The sequence below is a fragment of the Saccostrea cucullata genome, unplaced genomic scaffold, assembly GCF_032062105.1.
Source record: "Saccostrea cucullata isolate Sc308-1 unplaced genomic scaffold, CSIRO_AGI_Scuc_v1 ctg2351, whole genome shotgun sequence".
NCBI classification, from domain to species: Eukaryota; Metazoa; Mollusca; class Bivalvia; order Ostreida; family Ostreidae; genus Saccostrea; species Saccostrea cuccullata.
The window spans coordinates 309,540-334,259 of NW_026928083.1; the positions used below are offsets into that span (position 1 = coordinate 309,540).

The 24,720-nt window shown below is 33.2% G+C and overlaps 3 protein-coding genes and 1 pseudogene across 3 annotated transcripts; 2 read left to right on the forward strand and 2 right to left on the reverse strand.

The window, feature by feature from the left end:
- Positions 1-15,320: 15,320 nt before the first annotated feature.
- On the reverse strand, positions 15,321-15,929 carry LOC134276331 (uncharacterized). Its single transcript, XM_062758591.1, has one exon. It carries the CDS (start codon positions 15,927-15,929, stop codon positions 15,321-15,323), a length of 609 nt encoding a protein of 202 aa, XP_062614575.1.
- A 389-nt stretch (positions 15,930-16,318) lies between these two features.
- LOC134276332 (tenascin-R-like) lies at positions 16,319-17,423 on the forward strand. The gene is made up of 3 exons (XM_062758592.1): positions 16,319-16,331; positions 16,863-17,024; positions 17,167-17,423. The coding sequence occupies exons 1-3, from the start codon at positions 16,319-16,321 to the stop codon at positions 17,421-17,423; spliced, it is 432 nt and encodes a 143-aa protein (XP_062614576.1).
- Positions 17,424-17,991: 568 nt separating this feature from the next.
- LOC134276344 (putative nuclease HARBI1) lies at positions 17,992-22,994 on the forward strand (annotated as a pseudogene).
- LOC134276345 (uncharacterized) lies at positions 21,915-23,878 on the reverse strand. The gene is made up of 5 exons (XM_062758605.1): positions 23,839-23,878; positions 23,553-23,630; positions 23,021-23,086; positions 22,675-22,722; positions 21,915-22,176 (listed from the first exon to the last, which is right to left on the reverse strand). The coding sequence occupies exons 3-5, from the start codon at positions 23,076-23,078 to the stop codon at positions 21,959-21,961; spliced, it is 324 nt and encodes a 107-aa protein (XP_062614589.1). The 5' UTR covers positions 23,079-23,086; positions 23,553-23,630; positions 23,839-23,878; the 3' UTR covers positions 21,915-21,958.
- Positions 23,879-24,720: the final 842 nt, after the last annotated feature.

Sequence of the window (24,720 nt, forward strand, 5' to 3'; positions counted from 1 at the left end):
TCCGTCTGTCTAGACATCCGTCCGTCCGTCAGTCCCTCCGTAATACTGTCTGTCTGTAACGCTTTCGTTTCCACACGATATCTCAAGAACCCATTGAGTTTTTGCAATGAAATTTTGCATATCAACTCTCTATGGACTCATAAAGAAACCAAATGATTTTGAGGTCAAAAGGTCAAACTTCAATGTCATAAATTTGCAATTCTCTCTGTTGTAACACTGTCGTTTCCGCGTGATATCTCAAGAACCCTTTGAGCTTTTGCAATGAAATTTTACATAACAACTCCTTGTGGCCTATGAAAAACCCCTATTTATTTTGAGGTCAAAGAGTTAAAGTTCAAGGTCGTAAATTTATACCTTATGTCTGTGTATTACACTCTCCTTTCCGGGCGATATTTCAAGAGGATTTTGAGCTTTTACAATGTAATTTTATACCAAAACTCCCTAGGACCTCTCTCATCCCTCTCAAAGTGTCCCGCCCCGTTTGTTTTATTAGTATTTATTGTATTACATGTCGCTATTTTCTAGCACACAGGCATGAGGAGAGTTATTACGTATAAAACAGATTTTCAGTGGACTTTATAGTCTTTTACCTTAGAATTGTTTAATAAAGGTTTAATTAGACACCATACATTGTGTAAAATTTTGACAATATCGAACGTGAATATATATATACATGTATGTGATTTCATATGTGACTTCATGTTTGCATATAACTCTGGTCAATGTAAAGCAATTTCATGTTCTAGTGGGATGTATCTCGCTTCACATGTGAGAGGACCCGGGTTCGAATCCATTTTCTTTCCTTTTTTTGAAATACTTTTTTTTTTATCTAAATGATAGTATTCAGCATGTGAAATGAAAAATTTATAAGGTCTGGCTTGTACAAACTCATAAAGTCATCATTACTTACTTAGTCCTCTTCGTGCTTTGAGCACATAAGGCCTGCATCGAGGACCTCCATCTCTGTCTGTCTGCTGCTGTTGTCTGTACAGTGCCCCACGTCCACCCCTGAACACTCATTTCCTTTTCAACCGACCGTCGCCATGTCTTTTTGGTCGCCCTCTGTTTCTCTTTCCTGGTGAAGTCCATCTTAGGGCTACCCTTGGTATCTCTGACGGTTTCATCCTCACCGAATGGCCAATCCATTTCCATCGTCTTTCTTTAATCTGTTCAGATATAGCAGCTGTGTGTGTTCTTTCATACACTCCTAATTGGTGATCTTGTTTGGCCAGGATATCTTGAGTATTCTACGGAAACATCTGGTCTGAAAGGTATCCGGTAGTAAAGTCATCATTACAGTGTGATAAATATTCCATATAAAAAGAATCTTCTATACACATAATAAAGAATAAAAATAAAATCTTTATATGCATATTGACATATACATGGAAGCATAAATAAAAAAGCAAAGAATATTCAGTATACATGTATACATTTAATAATTCTACAAATTCTGTCAGGGGGATCCGACTTTTTCCCTCAGCGGGGGACACGAATTCTCTGAATTAGCTCTGCCTCTCATGCATACTGTTTAATAAGGAGCGATAAGTGTTATTAATTCTCTGAATTTTGAAAACAGTGAGGAAATAAGATGTAAGCTTAAGTTTATTGAAATTAAAATCTGGTGCCAAATTAATAGACATCTGTAGTAAATACTAGTATATAAATGCCAATTTAGGTTAAGATTTAAAGGCAACAGAAGCGACATAAAAAGATTCCAACCACAGCGTGTGCATTCATCCTCTTAGTCAAATTACAAGGAAAATTATTATTTTGAAAACATGTATACATTAAATTTCGAATGATACTAATTTCCGCAGAAAGTTATGTACATTGCACATTACACCGTACTCAATACAGGTTTGAAATTGATCATTGAACATTATAAAATGCCAGAGTTGCTTCTCTTCCATGTTCTGTAAAGCTTCAAATGAGTTAAAAATACCATAAATATTTTTCAGTGAGTTAATCTTGTGAGTATCACATTATATATCAATTATAAAACGTAATACTTCTTATGATAATATTTAAAGTAAAATAAATTGTCACGTACAAGTTTAAATTCAAGTTCAAATGAAATTACTTTCTTGAGAGCACAATACTTAAAATATCCAAGTTTTAAAATCAATTATTTTTAAATATAAAAAATATTATGACATGTCAGATTTGCTTAATCCCTTGCATTTTATTTAAAGCAAAGCAGAAACAGTACTTTTATTTTGCTGAACTTAGCATGCTTAGTGTATTTCACAAATTCTGGTATGAAATAAAGTCAGGCAGTTTACATGCTGTATTAATACTTGCATGTCATGGTGGTGGTCAAAACGTGGAGAATACAAAAGTTAATATCTGTAGTTGTGAATGAATTTGTTCCTTCTATTCATACTCCTACCTGGCAATAGAAAATTGATTTGGCGTTGACACTATTTTGCGTAAACAAATTGATTAGTTTTTAATTACTAGTATTAATGCAAACACTTTTAGTTAATTGATTTTTTATATATCTTTTGGTATTCTCTTCAGGGGATCTGAAAAACCTGAAAAGTATTTTACTTATAGGTGTTGGTGCTTATATGTAAATCTGACCAGATAATTAAATAAAACATTCGGACGTAAGCGCAGTCATGACCAAAGTTCACAGAAATGGAAAAAAATATAAGCGTATTTCAAGTGATTTGCCAATTCCTTTGAAAACTTTCCTTTAAAACCGATAAAGGGAACATTACTTTTGCAAGATTATTACTCTTTAGAAGACATCAAAGCTACCCTACTGGAACTGAGTTCCTCAACACCAGAAAACATAAAATGGATAATGTTTAACAGTACCGTCAAACGCATCTGATTCATGTTTACCTAATTTACATGAAAAAGACGTGAATGGTAATATAAAACCAAAACTTTATGATTAACGTGATGACTAACTTTTGAATATACCTTCATCACCTGCACCCAGGTTGTATATCTCTGAGTTGATTCGATACAGAAGCGCATGCTATACATTTTGAAAACGAGATAAATTACTGGCAAAAAATTGCTGAAATAAGAATATCAAGTGAACAATCTCATTCAAAGTCATCAAATCATAAGCTCTAATGGACGATATATTGACCTTGTTAGCAAAAACAATTTATCATACAGTCAAATGCTTTCTGACGTTTTTCACAATAATTTTTAGGCCATTATTTACACATTGAATGGTCGGCAGATTTTTACTGATCATAACAAGGTGCAAAATACGTGTTTCACCATCATCTATCAATTTCACCACATATAGACTCGGTGGGTTTGACCGGTCGGCGAGGGATGCTCACTCCTCCATAGCACCTGATCCCACCTCTGATGTTTTAAAGGTCCGTGTTGGTCTGCTCCTACTTTGTATTTTTTGTACTTTTTATTTTTTAGAGGTATATTTTACCTTAAGCTTGTGGTATTAATTTACAAGAGGTAGGAGGTAAAGGTCAAGAAGATTCCATGAAAATTTGTCAAACGTTTGTAAAGGATATTAAGTTCGTTCTTAAAATACCTATAACCTATAAAAAGGCAATCTGAAAAAAAATATATATTTCTTATCCAATTAAACATATTGCTTTTGCGTAAGTATGATACTGGGGAAAAGTACGTTTAAGGTATTTTAATATTATAATTTGAAATGTAATAATCCTGCAACACTTGGTTGATAATCTTTTAATAAAATATTTTTTTGTCCTTCAACTTATAGAAAAATAAATTTACATTCTGACATCATGAATTAATTATACGGACCATTGATAATCTACATTTAAATTTCAAGGGCTTGATAATATCCGTTTGTTGGTCACCAATGGATATACAGTTCTGCGCGTGGAATTGGAATACGGTACAGAATCTAGGTATGCGGAGTACAGTAGTTTCTATATAGCGGGGAGGAAGACAACTACCGAATCCAAGTGTCTGGGTACAGTGGAACAGCTGGTATGTTTACCATTAGATTCTTTTACTTTCCAAAATCATCCTAATGTTCGAACTTATAATGTTTCACAGATTCTTCCATGAAAAAAAGGCATGATATATATATGAATATAACGAACAGTATCCAAGATCAAAGGTCCATAACGCAACACAAATTTGGAGCAGACAAACACGGACCTCCAAAACATCAGAGGTGGGATCAGGTGCCATGGAGGAGTACTTTGAAATATAAACACTGAAAACAAACCAAATATGTTTTACTCGCAATGGATAATATTAATCTCATAAAAACGCACACAAGATGGAATACAGTGTAATCGAATTTTCAATTTTTGGAAAACTCCTCTCAATCAATTAATCAATGAAAACATACTTAACAGATAATCATCCTTTTAAATATATATACAAGGGCTTGTTTGTAGGAGACGGGATTTCATGTACAACCATCCATTGCAACAATGATGCTAAATTTTCAACATATTATAATGATAACGACGCTGAGTCATTTAAGAATCATGCAGAGGCCTGGCGAGGGGCGTACGTGGTAATATCATAATGGACACATGTCAAATCTCAATGGCGAATATGACAATAACTATCATGGACAGGGAGTAAACTGGTTCTACTTCAAAGGATGGACAATTTCCTTGACTGGAACCCGGATGATGCTTCGAAGAGCCTAATTTTAAAAGCAAAGAGGTAGAGCCATGTTGGGCCTTATTTGGCCCTGAGAATTTCTGAAAATTCAAAACCGCCCAGTTTAGGTTGCAAATGCAGTATTTATCACTTGGACTGTTGGTGAACACGTATCTATTAATTGTGACGTTATTTCACATTTAGTCAATGCATTATGACGTCATAAAATGCGTCATTTTCCTCATATTCTGTAAATTCCTTTGAAAATGACCTAAAATTGAAGCGTTTTTTCAATATTTCATATAGAGCACAACCTCTGATCCAAAATATGCCAATACATAATGAAAGACCTATATCTGAAGATAAAAAAAACATGTGTTATTTTTTGGATCGTGGGTTGTGCTCATATTTTTATTCTTTGCTGAAGGTAGTCAAATACGCATATTTTCTGCAAATTTCAAGAACATTGCAATTTCTAAAAGCCTGTTTTCAAATATTTGGATTCTCAAAACAAACTTTCATTATAGAACATGAGAGCACCAAGTGTCTACTTTATTTTGATATATGAAAATGGAAAGAGGGTGATAGTTAAGTTAATTAATTGATATAAGTACAGGGCCATTTTATGTATAAGATGGCTTTTGCTCTTTAAAAAAAACTAATTATCTTTGACTTTCTAGAAAAAAAAAACAGAAAAATTCTATGGTTTATTTTTGCTTTCCAAAACTTAAGACGAAACATATTGAGATAACTAATAGAACACAAGCTCAAAAGTCCATAAAACAATACAGCATATTGGAGCAGAAAAAACACGGACCTCAAAAACATGGGAGGTGGAATCAGGTGTCATGAAGGAGTAAACATCCCCTGCAGACCGGTCACACCCGCCGTGTGCTCCTTGTTTTGATCGGGAATAACGTAAAAAATCCGTCGTCAATTCAGTGTATAAATAATGGACTAACAATTAGTATGAAAAACATCAGTCAGCATTTGACTCAATGATAAATTGTATGTGCTAACAAGGTCATTGTATCGACGATAGAACTTACGAAATGATGACTTTAAATGAGACTGCTGATATTCTTTTTTCATAAACTTGTTTGTCAATGATTTATCTAGTTTTTGAAATTGTTTATACGTTGATTTAGAGCATGCTGTTGTGTATCGAATCAACTGACATATATACTCATACAAAAAAAAAAAAAAAAAACGCATATTCAGAAAAATATGAAAATCTAAGTTTTAAGTTTAAATCTTATCTTAAAGTGTGTTGTGATAAAAATTAAACATGTTCTATGTTGCAAATAGAAGTCAAGTTGATGCCATTTTCGTCGTCCCCAAATTCAAGGGGCATAACAATATGTACTGTGCGACGTATCAATGCTAGTGAGTTTCCAATGTACGGAAATCGTGGAGGAATACTATCTCTTTTCAGTCTCTTGCGAACAATTTGAGGTTACTAATTGACCCCAGGTGAGAAATCAGTACAGGTATGTTGACGGTGATCAAACACACACGGGCCGAGGTGTCAGTTAGGGGAGAAGGGGGAGGGGGCGGTTGACCGCACAGGAAGACAGTGTGCTGAGTAGAGAGCTACACATACGTGTCAGTTTTCTTGTAAGGAAAGGTCTTCTATTTATTTTGATTTTTGGCAGCCCGATGGATTATATTTTGAGTTTATTTCCACGCCGAAAAGGTAAGCTGTTAAAAAACTTCATGTTTTCCCCTGTACATGTATATATTATTTTTATGTTATCTAATGCCAAATAAAATTAATGAAAATCTTCTATTTTATAGTAACAGCCATGGTGTGATAAATTGGGTAGAATGCTTTCATTGATTATATTTTATAATTTTGATTTCTTTTATTAATTTAGACATATGTCAAGGAATTTATAATTAGCTTTAAAAAATAAAATTAAAATTTGAACGTATACGGCCAAAATCGTTGTTAAAATCATCTGGATTATTGTCGTATGTTATATTATATTTGTATCATCAAGACTTTAAATAATTGTGCATACATGCAGGTCAGACGCGTAAACATATTTCTAACCTTATCAGACGATAAAGAAGGAAAAACAGAATATTGCATGAAAAAAAGATACATTTCAATATGCTGCTTATTACTTATTTATTTGCTTTTTGTCTACGCGAACATCGTAGCTTACCAAAAATCTTTCTCCGGTAACTCCGATTCATTTGAGAAAATCATATTAATAGTATTTAATTTTGACAAAATAAATCATACAATTCGATAAATTATTTTTTAAAGAAATAGACCAGTTGATCGATCTACTTATATTTTCATTTCCGAAAAAAAGAGTTACTGTTTAAATTTTGACAATTACTCTCTGCTTTACCATGATATAACTATTTTATTTATTTAATTAATTATTTATTAATAAATCAATTTATTCATTCATGAAATACGCGATTAATTATTTTTTCCTTCTACGCTTTAATATTTCTTATATTGATGAAAAAGAAAGGGATAAATCTTTATTTTCTCTTTTGAATTAATCTTATTTTTATTAACAAAACGAAAAAGACACTCGGAATAGCTCAGTAGTTTCTTTATATAGTAAAGATAAAAAGCGAGGGTTTCCGAATATACACGATAAACGCAAAACACGATACACGATAGAACCTGATAAACGATCTACACGATAAACGGAAAACACGATAAACGGAAAACACGATAGAAAACGCAAAACCTGATAAACGGAAAACACGATACGATAGAATACGATAGGATACACGCACGATACGATAGGATACACGCACGATACGATAGGATACACGCACGATAGAACACGATAGAATTGTAAAGAATAACGATGCGGGTACTGTATGAATCGCTTCAGGTGCTGAAGGGTGGGGGTGTCTGACGGTCCTGCCTGGTTGTGGTTACCTACGGATGGCCAGATAATGGTCTTCAGACGTTAGTTTAACGGTTGCAAAGCCTATTGATTTATTCCAAATACAGTTGCAACTCCCTGTTGCGTAGCTCCGTTTAGTATCATCGTTAGCCTTGTTGTGTTCATCTTTGTTTCGGCTTGGCATTGCAGCATCAACTCTGCAATCAAATCTTAAATATGTTTTTGATAGGAGTGTTACTAGTTTCTATAAATCCAAAATATCAACGAAAATAAACATCCGATTTAGAAGAATTCATGAAAATTACTACTTTCATAAACATGTTTAATCAAGAGATATAATTCAACATTTGGGTTTTAAAACCCCATGTTACCTTTAAATAGGTCACAGGTATCCAATGATATGAAAAATAGTTGTTCTATGTACATTTTACAAATTTCTTTGACGAGTAAAACAATATGCGTTTCTTTTTTTGTTGAGTATATAAACTCCGTATGCAGGTGATCAATAAAGGTATACTGCTGCATAAGGAAGGGAAGTTGACGATAGTTAAAGTCATCGTGTTTATTATAGAGCTTTATTGTTAGATTATCATTAACGCCTTTTCCAAGTAAAATATTCAAATATGAAACAGATGTGTCAGACTCTGTGATACCTTTAATCTCAAAATAACTGGGATATATTGTATAGACATAAGAAGGGAAATTATCATTGTTAACAGCTGGTTAATGGACAATACGTTGTCGGATATATATCTAAATACGGGGTTGACGTTTTAAATATTTTTTTTTAATTTTCCAAACACTACATTATTAATCCTATAACAGTAATTTAAAATAAATTCTTTCCTTAAGGTGCATACTGGACTAGACCGATTTATATATGAAAGATGGAAATTATAACATGATTCGCTCAAGCGTACACAAGGTATTCTCTTACTTAACTATGATAACACCCACGCAAGTGAATGACCATATGTGCAATGTGTTAAATCTATTAACTATTATAACAAATTCTTCGGAGCTTTTTATACGCTTGTTAAAAATTGCATTTATGTACATTACTATTCTCCCTTTTATGTCAACAGTGGCACTTAATACTCAGTATTTATAAAATTCTTCGTGTAAATTCCTGTAATGAAATGTACTTTACAATCCGTGTCCTTTTGTTAAATTGTTGTTATAAAATGTTCTTTTCGATCCTGTGTCCTTTTTCTGAATTTTACGTATGGGAACTAATAGGCGTCGATGTACCATAAATATTGACCAAAGCGTTGTAAAGGCCATGATACACTAAAAGCCATCAGTGAGCATTTCAACCAACTGCAGTGGTACTTTTCAAATATTGGCTTGATTGAATTTAGATAATGGGTAAACATGCATAGAATATGATAATAGATATCACGAATAGAATTCATTAATTCAAATAACACTCGCTAAAAGTACATCTAAAGGAACAACACTTGCGTTTCTAGTCTAACTTTGCTCTTGATATTATGTCTGTCCGCAGTAAGTATTTGAAATATAAATTTATATTTAATAAAAGAAAATGAACGTAAAATATTTCAGAAATTAACATTTGTTGTTTTTACACGTATAAGATATTGAATATTATATATATTAATACAATCTACAGTTAAAAGTATCAGTCAAAAAACATGGCAACTTATAAGAGGTCTGTGTTTTCTCATTAAGTTAATTTTGACTGATGCTTTTCGTACTTATTGTTACTATTCACACACTTCAATGACCACAGATTTTCGAATTATCTATCGGTCATCATAAAAAACATATGTCGGATGTGACCGGTAGGCAGGGGATGTTCACTTCTCCAAGGCATCTGATCCAACTTCTGATGTTTTAATGGTCCTGATTTGTACATGTAGTTTGAATAAACGTTTGAGCTTGAGAACTTTTCGTTATCTCTATTTTCTCTATTATCTCTTTTTTGAGTTAAAGGTAGAACGACTTTTTCTTTCAAATTGTAATTTAAGATCTGCGGCTGACGTTATAAACAAGATGTGTCTGTGTAACACTGCGCCCGGCGGCAACAAAAGCTATATTTAACATATAGGTCACAGTCAAGGTCATTAGGTCATTGATCATGGTGTTATTTTAAAGAACTTTATCAATGGTGTATGCATAACAAACATGAAGTCTGTATCTTTTATGGTTCAAAAGTATAATGGCGAAGGTTAAAGTTTTCAGAAAAAAAAATATTTTAAGCATATACTGTAAAATCACAAATATTCGTGGGGGATTAAATTTCGTTTATTTCATTGTTAACAAAATTCAACGAAATTAAATCCCACACGAAATTTTATCTGACTATACATTAAATAGGGTTTCTTTTAAAACAACGAAATTAAATGCACACGAAATTATTTTTGATGACAAAGAACGAAATTTTATGCCCACGAAAATTTGTGCTTCTACAGTTGGTCACAGTCAATGTCACAAGATTATTGACCTTTCAGTCATTTGAAAGAGTTTAATTAGTGGAGTATACATGCCAAACATGAAGTCTCTTTCATTCATGGCTCAAAAGTTATGACGAAGATTAAAGTTTGCAGATAATTAGACAAACATATAATAAGACAAACAGACAGGACAGAAACAATATCCGCCTCGAATCTTTCAATAATAAATAATTTGCAGACGGAGGTTGAGGTACTAAAAGAAAATCCCGATTCGCTGCGCGACGCGCTAGATAGTTTGTTAGGAGAAAAAAAAATCACACTCAGGGAAATGCAATCTCTAGTAGGAGATTTAAGTTTTGTGCATAGTGATGTACGCCCAGGTAGAGCTTATATAAGGTTTTATGATGCTATGTCAGGAATTCGGACACAACATCATCATATCAGTATAACAGAGGAATTGTTGTCAGACGACTTAAGAACGTGGTTAAGATTTTTGATCATTTTAAATTTCCTAGAAAGTCATTAGTCAGCCAAATATTTTATAGATTTATTTACGGATAGGTCGGAGTCCTGTTAGGTGGGATGCGGGGCGTTGCTGGAAATGGGTATACTTTGCATGGCCAAGACATTGACATTTTAAAAATATTATGAGGGATATAACATGTCTCGATTTAAGTACCAGTTTTGCTGGAAATTACATTGAAGGGACCTACATTAAGGAACAAGAAAGTGCTCTTTCGTACTGACATTAAAGCATAAGTTCAAATTATTAATTCTCAAACGTCTAAATAAAAGCGATTTATATTTTTATAAAGAATACTTATCATGAAATACATGAAATTTAATTTCTCGTTTCGAGCAAAGTTTATTGAAGACAGGGAGAGTCAAGTTGCTGATTCTTATTCTCGTAAACAGAGGGATCTGTTTCGTGGGGAAGCACTAAAGGCATAGAGATTCGCGGATCGAAATGGTTTACGCCGTCGTCATTACTCGCCAGGTGGCGCGCGAGTTCTAAGGGGTATAGAAAAAGCTAACATGGCGGAGAATTATAAACACTGGACGATCCCGCGTTTAAAATGCGAACTTTCCCAAAGAGGTGCTGTGATCACTGGGAGAAAGATTGGTTTAATCGAAAGGTAAAAACATTTTTTTAAGATATGACGTATTTATAATTGACAAACAATATCACAAGTCAAAATAAACATTCTCCTTATGTGAACAATGTCGTCGCATGCCAGTTAGGCCTAGTCGACATGTGCAAATATTGAACTCAACTCGCGCAAAATCATAGACATTTTACCATTTTTTTTTCTTAGTAATAATGAAGATGATTCAGTTACGCTTACACTCTTTTAAATGCTATTTTTTGACTCAATAATGCAGGCTTGATGCATACGACCGCAACAAGAATTTTAGGCAAGACCCTATCGTAATACCCGAACCAGTAGATGTGTTTTGGCCAACATGTGGATTCCAACAGTTAAGACAAGAACACAGACAATTGCTACCCAAGTTATCAACTACCCAGATCGAGAATTACTTTTTGTACAGAATGGCAGGTCAGTGGAAAATTTAATAACATCATTGTAGGTGAAACACAGTTAGGCCTAAGGTTTTTTTGTTACCAATGTTACAAAACGTATATGATTTTTTTTACTCATTAGAAGATAAACAAATGACATCTGATATCAAGGCCCTGGAGAAAGGAAAAGATCTTCTGAAGGGTAACAGAATCTTAGCCTGCAGTATGTGTGTTTCCGGTGATGTGTACCTGTCTGGGATAGTTGGTGCAGCTATGAAACAAAAGGTTTTTATTTTTACAGTAATTGGCTACCTCAAATATGATCAGTATTAAATTTGTATTAGGCCAAAAGAAAATATACTCTTGTTTCCTGTCCCCTGACCAAATAAATTAGGGTAGGTAGGTAGGGAAAAAAAATTATTTTCAAAACTCAATGAATGCAGAACATATAGCATGTAATAACAAGACAATGATATGTTAACAGTTTACAGAGCAAGTTTGTTAATCAGGATTTATAAAGTAAAGGTATCCTGTAAACTTGTGATGTATTAGTTCTGTAAATATTGTTGGTTGACTTTAGTATTTTAGAAAAATAGTTACCCAAAAAATGAAAATGTAATAAAAACTTTTGGGGTCGGAGGGTAAAATGTAGGGTAGGTCGGTTGACAGGAAACAAGAGTATTTTTTGTTTTGGCCTTACAATGATTTACTCTCTTTCTCAGTATAGAAAGAATGAAAATAGTCAGAGCCATTCATACTTAGTTATGCTAATGTAAACCTCATAAATAATATACAATTTAAGGTTATCCGATCCTCAGGTTCTGAAAATCAGGCATCGAGTAATTGAACATGCTCACAAAGATGTCTCTAAATTTTCAAATTAAAATGTATTTACCCACGGTGTTTCTTTAAAATTCATCTTAAATTTAATCATATTATATAGGGAAAATTAGTAAATCTCGAATAATTTTTCAGGAAATGCGATTTGAACTACCTACTGCATATTTTTTAATTGATAATTAATCAAGAAATACATTTTAGGAATAAAAATCATAGGTATCCAGGCTTTTAAAGAAAATTGCATTAATTTTACACTTATTTGGACTTTACTTTCTCCTACTTACTTCCATTGTTTCATAATGCATAGTGTATGAAGTGTTTCCTTTCAAAAAAAAAAAACACCGTAAATCAATTCTAATTTCAAATCATGCATATAAACATTGGTAACTATGGCTAATTAAAAGAAATTTGATTTTTTTTTAAATTGGCAAGTTTTACTTCATTTTGTGAGGTACAAATTTCAACTTTTTAAATACCGTTTGTTAAAACTTTAAAGAACATTGAATCATACGTAGAGGCATAAAATGAAAATTGTTGCATGAAAAAATTTCAATTTCAAGCTTTATTTTAAGACTTTTTGAATTAAATTATAAATTAAAGAGTTATCCTTCCTGGCTGAGGATCGTATATCCTTAAGTTTGATACATGCAATAAATTTTTCAAAGAATCTCTGAATGTTACCTATACCTATAGTCTTAACATAGTGTTTTATTTTTATTTTTTAACACTTCTGTTTTGTCTTCCAGGTTTCATATAATTTTAAAATAAGGCTTGGAAGAACCCATAGGGAACCCTTAAATTCACATTGTGAGTGCCCAGCTGGGAAAGGTCCACATGGGACATGCAAGCATATTGGTGCAGTTTTGTTGATGGTGGCAGCATTCATCGAAAAGGGGGAGATTTCTGTGATGAAAGGCTGCACAGAAAATTTACAAAATTTCCATGTGCCGAAAAAAATGTATGAAGGTTTGTATAATACTGAAAACATTCTATTAAACACAATGTTAAACAATAGACAAAAGAGATAACTGAGTATTTATTTTATTGTGTTTTCTGCTTAGTATAGATTTCAGAGCTAAAAATTTCAGGATTTCCAAATGACTCACACAATTTTAAATTATTTAGAACTATAAAAAAATTTTTTACATCCAGGTAAGCCTCTTATTGCGGACAAAATCCCTTGGAAAAGGAAAATCTCGGAGGACATGCTTGAGGACCCAAGAAAAGAAAAGTACAAAAGAAATTCCACTGGGTACTCAAGTTATGTTTACAACTGCATGGTTAACTATTGTGCTGCCTCCTCCTTGGACATAACTTTGAGATATTCAACACCTTCTACAAGTCTTCTGGTAAAGAAATTTTTATTTCTTGGTATTTTTATGCATCACGATGAATATGGCAGGGGCATATAGTGTCTGTCATGTTTATCTGTTGGTCCATCACATTTTGTGTTTAAACCAGTTTCAAAGAAACCTAAACAAGATTTAAAAACCAAATTCATACACTGATATTGATGCGAGCTAGCATATTCAACTGCGGCATAACAATTATCATTTCACAGGGGAGTGACACCCCCCCCCCCTTTAAATTTTGCCTATAATATTCATAAATAAATAATTATTTATTTCAGGTTGCAAGTAGAGATCATGATTACCTTCAACTCCCCTTCACAGAATATATTGTAGACAGAGCATTGTATGTAAGTATTTTTTTAATTTATGACCTTTATTTCAATATTGCTTATTGATCTTGACTAATTTAATGTTTACATATTTTTAACATTAAGGTAACTCCAGAAAAAGCAGAGACTATAGAGAAAACTACAAGGCTACAAGCTAAAAGTAAACAATGGTTTGATGAGAGAAAGTGGAGGATAACAGCATCCAGATTCGGAGACATTGCAAAAATGACTTGCCGCAGAGATACACGGAAACTTTGTTCGAGTTTATATCAAAGAAATTTAATTTCTACTTCACCTATCATGCATGGTAGACAATATGAAAACAAAGCTATATGTAGATTTGAGGAGATTTCTGGTCTCAAAGTTAAAGGATGTGGACTATTTGTATCTACAGATTTTCCATTTCTTGGTGCAACACCAGATGGATTAATAGACAATTATGCCATTATTGAAGTTAAATGTCCTTATACTGGTAGAAATGAGGAAATCAAACCTGGGAAGAAATTCCCATTCCTTGTTGAGTTATCTGATGGCACTGTTACACTTAAAAACTCTCATAAATACTATGATCAAGTGCAAGGCCAGCTTTTTCTTTCCAAAAGAAAAATGTGTCATTTTGTTGTGTTTACTTTCTGTGATATTTTGATTCTGAAAATTCAGTATGATGATGATTACTTCAGGTTCAGTTTGCTGCCAAAGTTGGAAATGTTTTACAAGAAACACTTTAGACCTTATGTTGCTTCTTGTTTGTAATTTCACTAAGTAAGATGTTGACATTCAGAATACAATGTACATGTTTCAAGAGATGGCAAAATGTAGAAAATGCTAGCCCCCACTTTCAGATGATTCTTGAAAAAGAAAATTTACATAAAACTTTTTGAATGTCAAGGCTAGCAATAAAAAATAATTTGTTTGATGTATTTCAACCAACACTTCAAAGTCACCCTTACCCAATCTTTCTTTTTTTTACCAGCACTTTGATTTTGTTTTTTTCAATCTCCGTAGTAAAATTTCTCAAGGATGATTTATTATTTTAATTTTTATAGCAATAATTAATAAAAATGTATAGTCATCTATATCTAATGAAAACATCAATATATATCCGGGTCTGTGATTTGTATGACAGTTACATATATCATTTGTCCAATACTGTAGAGAAAAAACAAACAAAACCTAACTACCTACCAACCTTGAGAATGTGGGTTGGAGTACATCAAACAAAAATTTTTTAATGATGGCCCAAGGTTGTAACTTTTGCAATTTTTACACTATAGAAAACATTTTTGATTTGTACCAGGAAACATACTATTTATACAATAATAAATTATGGAAAAATTCTTTTCAGTTTATTTAATCAATCAGGCATACCCATCCACAATTGGTTTCCTAAAATTTCACAAAGAAAAGCAAACAAACACTATTCTAGATGCAAGAATACATTTGCTAGATGGAAGTGGAGAACTTAGAATTTTGTATCTCTTACTAAGGCCAATGATTCTCTCTACGTGTATTCGTTTGGATGCAATTCTCCTGTCCTTTACAACATCTTTTGGTTCAAGTTGAGATTTTCCCTTAAGCATTGTAGGAGTATTAACAAACACATCCATGGGTGCAAACAAATCTTGCACCATAATGCCTCTGTCTGCCATTATACTATCTTTTGGTAAAAACCTGTTTGATTCTGGCTTTGTTATATCAGAACACTCAATGATTTGTCTGTCGGAAGCAGAACCCCCAAAAGCATCACTAATAAAGGAAACTGCACCTCGTGGTGTACAACCAATCATTGTTTTTAAAGTATTGCGATGCTTGTATCCAGACCATGTCACTGACTGGGCAATTACATCTGACGTCTTTTGAAATGGTATCTCGGTTGCATCGAGAATCACCCTGGTAGAGGGAAACTTCTTCGAGAAATCCTCTGGCATATGTTTATCAATGATTTCTCGAGAAGGCCATATATCAAGTTCTTTCAGCTGAAAGTACATGAAGTTAATCCACATTATGACTATTTTTGATACAGTTGTTTCACTAATCTCGAACATTAGACTTAATTCAAAATCCTCCCTAGCTTGGCGAAGTTTGATCAAAGTTAAGAAAAGCTGATCAATGGGTGAAATTATAGTTGGTTGATTTTTTAAGATAGATCTGAAGCTGCTGGGCCAAGACAACGAAAAAAAAATTCAAAATGCTCAAAATCTGTAAATCCCGTGTAAAAGTTAATTGCCTTAGAGTTTGTCCTAAACTTTTCAATTGAATAGCGACCATGAAGAAGACTGCATTGAATACTCTCATGCGAAAATTTCTCAACACAGGGTGAATTCATTTCTACTTGATTTTCACTTTCCTCACTACTAATGGGAGACTCGACTGTGATCTCTTGCTGAACACCATGACAGAACTCAGTAGGTGTAGACATAGTGGACACACTTATGATAGTTGCACTGGTAAATGCAGTATACAAACAAACACAAATGCACTTAATGCAATAAAATGTGAGCAAAGGAATGCAAGATAACCTGTACGAACACATGTTGCCATTTCACGCCGAATACCAGTGACATAAAGCAGTCAGGTGCGAATGCTGATATCGTAACTTTTTGAATCAATATTGGCTTATGCCCATTTACGAGTCGTGTTCAGCTTTAACCAGTCATGTTTGAAATCAGGTGCTGATATCGCGGTCGAATTTCTTTGAGAGGATATATCTTATTTTTTTTTCATTTAATAGAACATTTTAATATTCAAAAAGGTTATATTGAAAACATGTTTTAGTGTTAATTTTCTAAAAGGATTCTTTTATTTAAAACAAAACAAGCGAAATCTCAAATTCAGGTCCTCAAAGAAATATATGATTATTTTATTCATATCAAATAAATATGTCTTCGAATTTTGCGTGATCAATTTTGCATATAATGCAAGTAATGTATTTCAAGGACTTGACAACATCCGTTTGTTGGTCACCAATGGATATACAGTTTTACGTGTGGAATTGGAATACGGTACAGAATTGGTATATGCTGAGTACAGTAGTTTCTACATAGCGGCGGAGGAAGACAACTACCGAATCCATGTTTCAGGGTACAGTGGGACAGCTGGTACGCTTGTTATCCTCCAATTAGATTAATACTTAAATAGTATTTAGCTTTTAAATGATTTAAAATATGCTATAATATCAGAAATTGTAGGTAACTTACATATTTACACAGCTTCTTACAAGGACATTTATTCTGTTTACAGGAGACGGAATTTCGTGTACAAATATGTTCTGCAACAATGATGCGCAGTTTTCTACATTTGATAATGATAACGACCTTGATTCATCTAGAAACAGTGCGCAGGCGTGGCGAGGTGCGTGGTGGTACAACTTGGGACATCAGTCAAACTTGAACGGCGAATACGGTAATAACAATCACGGACAAGGGGTAAGCTGGTATCCCTTCAAAGGTTGGACTGTGTCCTTAACACAAACTAAAATGATGCTAAGACGAGCATAAAACGTCTATGATTCTATATAGTAAAGCATTATCAATATACATGAGAGGAAGTCTTGAAACATTTAGGTCAACCAGTTAAAATGATCTTATTTGTGACTTTAATTTTCTAGAGTCTTGTTATTTTTGTTTTTGTATAGATTTTTCAATATTTCAAAACAATTTAGAGTATAATTTGTATCTTTATTGAATATATACCAGTAGCTCTTTATAATGTAAAATTAGAATAAAAGTACATAAAATAAAATGTATGTATATTGAAATGTTACCTGACATGTAAATAAATATTAAAATATTCATTCAGGAATACAAAAGTAGTTTTTTTTAAAATTTATTTATTTAAAAGTCTTATTGGTGTGTACCAGGGACGTTTCTTTTGTCTTCGTTTAGACAATACTTGTTTTGTACAGTAACATTTTTAAACTCTAATCAAATATTTTGTTCTTTGAATTTTGTTATTAAATTGAAAATTGGAAATAAACTGAAACCTTAAGACAAAATAGTTTCTATTATCCATTACTTATATCCCTACTTCCGACAGCATGCTCAGTAACGTAATAGACCAGGCTTCAGTTTTACTAAACTTCGTAAGTTAAGATTTGATCGTAACCGTAAGTTACGATAAATTTCTGTCTTACTAAACTTCTTATCTTAAATTACGTTAAAAATCTTATCGTAACTCTACGACAGCCTATGGGCTATCCTAAGTTACGATTTTTTCGTAATTCTGAATAAAAATGGCCGCCCTTATGATATTTCGAGACATTTTGGGAGAAGAAGAAGACAAATCCCCCCGCCGTCCCCGGATTTTTAGGGACAGGAGTGAAGTGCTTGACACCCTGAGAGATGTTGAACTTATTGAGCGCTACAGGTTCCCGAGGCATGTCATCCTGTACCTGACAGAAGAAGTAAAAGACCTCCTCCAACCTAAAACCTTTAGATCTCACTCTATTCCTGCGCATATCCAGGTAACTATGCGCTCTGTGACCCGCTTGTAATAGATACAAATAAACAGAGGAAATTCTAGATGAAGCTATAGCATCTAAACAAAGTTCCAATGTGAATTACATGATCAAAAAGCAAAAGAAACTTACTGTTACTATGTTGAATATCCTGAAGAAAATGATTAAGAAGAATACTCTGACACAGCCTGGTGTAATCATGATCAATGCAATGCCTTTAAACTTTGTCCATTTTCATATGTACTGAAGAGTAAATAAAAGGGCCACTACTGTATCAACTAATTTTTGAATTGTTTCCCTTTGATAAGTGAGGAGCACATACAGTTCACTTTAAAAAAAGTTATTCCCCTGCATTTATTTGAAGCAAAAAATTATCAATTATTTTTTTTGAAAGACAAGATAAAATAATTGAACTGTTAATTAAAGAACTTTAAAAAATATTAGATGGCATTTAAATAATAAGGGGAGGATCATGTTTTCATTGGAGAGAATTTTTTTCAAAGATGACTTAAATCAGTGTATAATTTTTTTTTAAAAAGGTCAAATTGCAACTTTATATTGCATTGTGTGTGTTGGGGGGGGGGGGGGGGGGGGAAGCATCAGTTAATTTGACATCAAAATATCCCCTAAATCTAGTTTGGAAGGGAAAGGGGATCAGGTACATTCAGGGTCTAACTTATACCATAAATATGTGCTTTAGTGCCAATAAAGAATTGAATTGAAAATACCTATTTCTTGCTGGTGGATATTGTCAAAATTTTTAAGGAAAGAATTTTTTTCAAGCACCCACCCCCCTATGGTCCTCCCCTTAGTACATCTACATTTCTGCATTTCCAAAGATAAAAAATATTTCACATTTATTATACCCCCCGCAAACGAAGTTTGGGGGGGTATATAGGAATCACCTTGTCCGTCTGTCTGTCTACCTGTCTGTCCGTCTGTCTGTGCAATCATGTCCGGTCCATATCTTTCTTACAGAGGGACATTAGAATCTACTACTCCACACTAAGATTGCTCATGACCTAAGGGTGTGTCATGACCTTGACCCAAGGTCATTTTAGGAAGTTCAAGGTCACTGGAAGAAAAATTTCATAATTCGTGTTTGATACATATCTTTATTATGAAAAAACACTACTTCTGAAAAACCCAGCGGGGGTATTTTGTCCCGTTTGGACAGTTCTAGTTTATTATAATAATTTATATACATGTAGAACTTTTTTGTAGTTATAAGATATCTGAAAATCAAATCATTTGACAAGATTACTAGACAAAAAAATTATTTATAACCTACAATTTCCTTTTCTAAATGTGTTGCATGCTCAGCGGCTAACAATAAAGAAATTCAAAATAATCTAGTTGTTATAGCAATAGAATCCTTTACATATGGAATTTAATTTCATTTCAGGTGTTAACGTGTCTTCGATTTTTAGCCAAAGGTGATTATCTGTCAGAAATAGCTGATATTCATGGAATATCAAAGTCGTCAGGTTGCCTTATTGTACATCGTGTAATTGATGCCATTTGCACCACACTACAGAACATAAAGTTTCCCTCTGCTACTGAAGATGTAAAGAAAATCAAGATGGACTTCTACAAAATTGCTCATTTTCCCAATGTTGTTGGTAAGTATCTGAGAGAGTGGAAAATTTAACATACAAACAATGGATAGGTTATCATGGATAGGTTATCATGCAGAAAAGCTCACTTTACATTCATTTTAAATTCACTACAGGTGCCATTGACGGGACCCAGATTCCCATCCAAGGGATGTCTTCAGATGATGACCCCTATACATTTGTAGGAAAGGGTTTCACTCCATAAATGTACAGGCTGTGGTGAACCCAGATTTACGGTAAAATTTATTCAATTTAAAATTAATGTCATTACATGTAATACTATATATATAAATATTGCATGTATAGTTGAGTGTAACATTGAAAATTTTCACCCCAAGAAAACCAATGTCAACCGAGGGGCAATGGTTTTCAAGGAGTGAAAATTTTTAATGTTACAATCAACTACATGCAATATTTATTATATTATACTGAATGTACAATACATATATAACAGTGAACTGTGCACGCATAAAATCTGCACAGTCACTAAATTGTTTGAAATATCACCCATCGTCAAGCAATGTTGACTGTTGCAACGCTGGATGCATTCTCTATCCAGAGTTGTCTTCCGCTACGCTCACAACCCTTTTTCAACGCTCGTTGTACAAGATTCTTGTACAAATTTTAAACAGAGAAGATTCAAAATCTAAATGATATTTAATTATTGTAAATATTGATGAAGATGATAATTCATTATTTATTTTAGATCTATAGTCACTTAGAACAACTTATTTTCAAAGATTTTAGGGAACTATTTTGCGGAGTAAAAATTAAAATCTTAATTAAAAAATCCCTTTAAGATGTAACAAATTCAAATAAATAATGTTTTCGGATAAGAAATATAGTTACACACAATTATAAATACAACTTTTAATCAAAAACAATTTTTCCAAGAATCTTGTATAACAAGCGTTGACAGAGGTGTATGTGGGAGAGAAGCGGGAACGACAAGTCGACAACTCTGGCAAAATCACTTATCTCTGTTAATTAAAATATAATTGAACAAAGATCATATTTCCCCTCAAACTGTGTCTCAACAATGTAAAATTTATTCCCTGTCTATTTTGCAGATTTACAAATGCTGTGTGCAAATTTCCAGGTTCATCCCATGATTCCTACATCTTGAACAGCAGTTCTTTGCCACAATGCCTGTCAAATCTGACTGATGGAGGATGGCTATTGGGGGATTCAGGTTACCCCTTAAAGGAGTGGTTGATGACTCCAATCAACAACCCCAGAACTGCCCAAGAAGAGCGATATAATGTAGCTCACTGCAGGACAAGGAATGTAATTGAAAGGGCCTTTGGGGTCCTAAAAGCCCGTTTCAGGTACATGCAAGCATTTGTCTTCAAGAAAAAATTGTAATTGAGTACTCTTTACACCTAAAATGGTTATATCAATTCTATTATAAATCATGAATTCTAGAAGTTATCTCCCTTACAAGCCAGCAGATAATTTAATTTCAAAATACATTGTTTAATCAAGTATAGGTTACAAATAATTTAGTTGTGATTGTGATTGAATTACTATTATCTTAGATGAAACTAACATGAAAAAAAAATTAATGTCATTAAATTAATTAGCTGTTGTCTTTCAAAATTCAATAACTGGCTAAGAAATGTAAACAAGATTAACCTTCAATTTCAATAGGTGCTTACACAAAACTGGAGGCAGTCTACCCTACAAGCCAGACAAGTGTACCAAGATCATCGAATGTGCCATGCGTCTGCATAATTTGGCTATTGAGCAGAGGGTGCCACTCATGGAGGCTGTGGAGCCAGAGATTGGCATTGAGCAATACTGTGCACCACCAGTCAACAACAACATACCTGCCACCGCTATACGAGAAAGACTTATTCAAAGGTTCTAAATGTAAGTAGATTATAGTCAATGACTAACTTTGATATAACAATGACAATTTAATGAAAATAAAAATTTACATTAAATATTTTGCGATAAATCAGAGAAACTTAATAACAGGTGATAATGATAATGGCGGAGAGCTTCTGGCACAGTCTGTGGAGGCGGCAATCTTTTCCAAAGCTACAGTTCTCCTACGCTCTAGCTGGAGCAGCTCCTCCATAATGTCTAACTTTCTTTTCCTGTAATCTGAAACCTTGGCCAACTTCTCCTTTTGAAATAGGAGGAACTGCTCTTGTGGACTGGTCCCTTCACTTCCTGCAAGTCAAGTCAAAGCACCAAGTTTCATTAACTATTACAGTGTAGCACTTAAGCTCATGCATATATATCATTGAATTTAACCGACTTACTGATTGGCCAAGTTATTAAAATAAGGGTTTCAGTGATATTGAAACAATGCAAATGTAAACGACATTTTGTACTTAAGGAAGATTTTTTAAATGGATGTTTTTAAAGCACTTGGGTTTGAATCCTGTTCTGGTTCATCACAATATTTCTCCAAGCTGATTACATTTGCATGAATAAGGTGTATGACTGTATTAACAGTAGTATGGATTACATTTTCTGGCTTAAATTTTTGAAAGTGCATGACTCTTAAGTTACCATGGTAGACTATGACAGTCTGTATAACAAATTACAATAGATGTTGTTTCAAATTTCTTATTCATGAATTGCTTTATTACTTGACTATAAATAAGCATGTGTATGATAATTGTAGCAAAACAGAAATAAGACTCATTAGAGTATGAAGATTACCATTCTGTGCCTTTTTTTGTTGCTTCTTTGATTTGTTGTTCCCCTCCTCTGTAAATACAAATAATGGTATAATTTTTTTCCCCAATATTATTATAAGAATGTTTATACTTCATTATACACATGTTATGTACATGTAACAAGAATTCTTTTTATTATCATTTCAGTTGTGTCTACTGTGGACAGTGAAAGTCATTAAAGAACTTAGGAGGAAGAGACCATTTTTCTATGAAATATACATGTAAATTACATATCTCTCTTATTTTATATAAAAAAAGGACTTTCTTGTAAAAATAAATACTTCTACCACTTTTTAATTATTTAACTCATTTATGTATATGAAACTTACCTCCACTTCTGCTACTTGTACTGGCTCTTGTAATATCACTGGACAGTGACTGAGACATGGTGTTATCTTTGAAATAAGAGATGAGTTTGTTGATTAATTCAAAGAGATAAAAAAAAAGATGAGGAGGAAAACTGACTTGAATTTCAGAACTCAAAAATTTCAGTGATATTCAGTAATTAAGGAAGCAATACATTTAAACTGGTGTTTTGCAAAAGCAAATTGTTCAACTTTAATTTGGTACGCTATGTTTGTTACGTAATACATCGACCAGGTTTAGATAACAACTGACTGGGTATATATCTACAACTGACCGGGTATAAGTAATCCACCTCCTTCACGTGACAGACTTTAACCAATCGTAAGCCAGGATTTCACATAAAAATCAACAGAGGTAGGGTAAATTAATATTCCTTCGGCCTCAGGGTGTATGGAATAAAACCTGAGATAAATCCCCGTACACCCTTGATTGAACCTGGATAATTAATATCATATACAATAAGGTGATTTTATAAAAGAATTGGGGGAGGGTTACCTTCTGTGGAGGTTCCATGTTTATCAGCCCCTGTGTGTGGAATCGCAGCACCATGACTAAGGGTTGATGTGTCTTTGACTAGAAATAATAATTATCACGATTAAAATTTAAAAAACAGTGAAAGTCGTAAAGGAACTTGGGATTAGTAATCAAGGAAGAAACTATTTTTCTATGAAATATAAATTGCATATCTCTCTTTTTTTATCAGAATAAAAAAAATTCTTGTAAAAATAAATACTTTTATCACCATATAATTATTTAACTCATTTATGTTTATGAGCCTTACCACCATTTCTGCTACTTGTACGGATAGTGACTGGGGCATGGTGTTACCTTTAAAATAAGAGATAAGTAATGTAGATTAATGATATAAAAGATAAAGCAAAGTGTTCAACTTTAATCTGGTACTGTGGTGCATATTTACATACACATGATACATTTAAGTAAAAAAATAAAAAGGCACCTTGGTTGGGGAGTCCAGGCTTAGCAGAATCTGTAGTAGATGGAACAACAGCAGTGATACTAATGGAAGAAGCTTCTTGGACTATAATGATACCACAAAAAAATTTATATATTTAAACTAAAATATTTCAACGGACTCATACAAGAAGTTTTATGCCCCACCATGAATATGACCAGGGCATATAGCAGCTTGTGTTTGAAACTCACTGTAAAATTAGCTAGACAAGCAGGATTGATTGCTAGGTAAAGTTGTTGCCAATCCAAAAATTTACCAGCCCCATCAAAAAATAATTGTCAGTTCAAAGCTATTAATTTCAAAACAAGAGGCCCATGGGCCACATCGCTCACCTGTGCACTTTGGCTTAGAACAAGCAAAAATCAATTCAGTAAATGCATAAATTGTCCTAATGGACCCTAAAATTGGTGTATGGTTTTAACAAATTTAAATTTACACAAACATGAATCTACAATAAAGACTGATGGATAATTACTTTTTTTTTTACTATTACTGCTTTTTTCTGCACAAGTTTGAACTTTATTGTGGTACTACCCTACCCCCTGGGGCATTATTTTAATAAATCTGCATCTACTTTATACCCGAGGATGCTTCCATAAAAACATAACCAATCATCACTTTGCTGTTCTTGAGCATGTTGAGAAGATTTTTTAATATATTCCTTTGTAAAACTTGAATCGTCCACTACAT

Coding starts and splice junctions, on each gene's coding strand:
- LOC134276331 (XM_062758591.1), bottom strand. CDS start 15,929: ATGTGGATTAACTTCATGTACTTTCAGCTGAAAGAACTTGATATATGG.
- LOC134276332 (XM_062758592.1), top strand. Junction 17,025..17,166: donor AGGGTACAGTGGGACAGCTG/GTACGCTTGTTA, acceptor TTCTGTTTACAG/GAGACGGAATTTCGTGTACA.
- LOC134276345 (XM_062758605.1), bottom strand. CDS start 23,078: ATGTCTCAGTCACTGTCCAGTGATATTACAAGAGCCAGTACAAGTAGC. Junction 22,723..23,020: donor TACAAGTAGCAGAAGTGGAG/GTAAGTTTCATA, acceptor TTGTATTTACAG/AGGAGGGGAACAACAAATCA. Junction 22,177..22,674: donor ACAAAAAAAGGCACAGAATG/GTAATCTTCATA, acceptor CTTGACTTGCAG/GAAGTGAAGGGACCAGTCCA.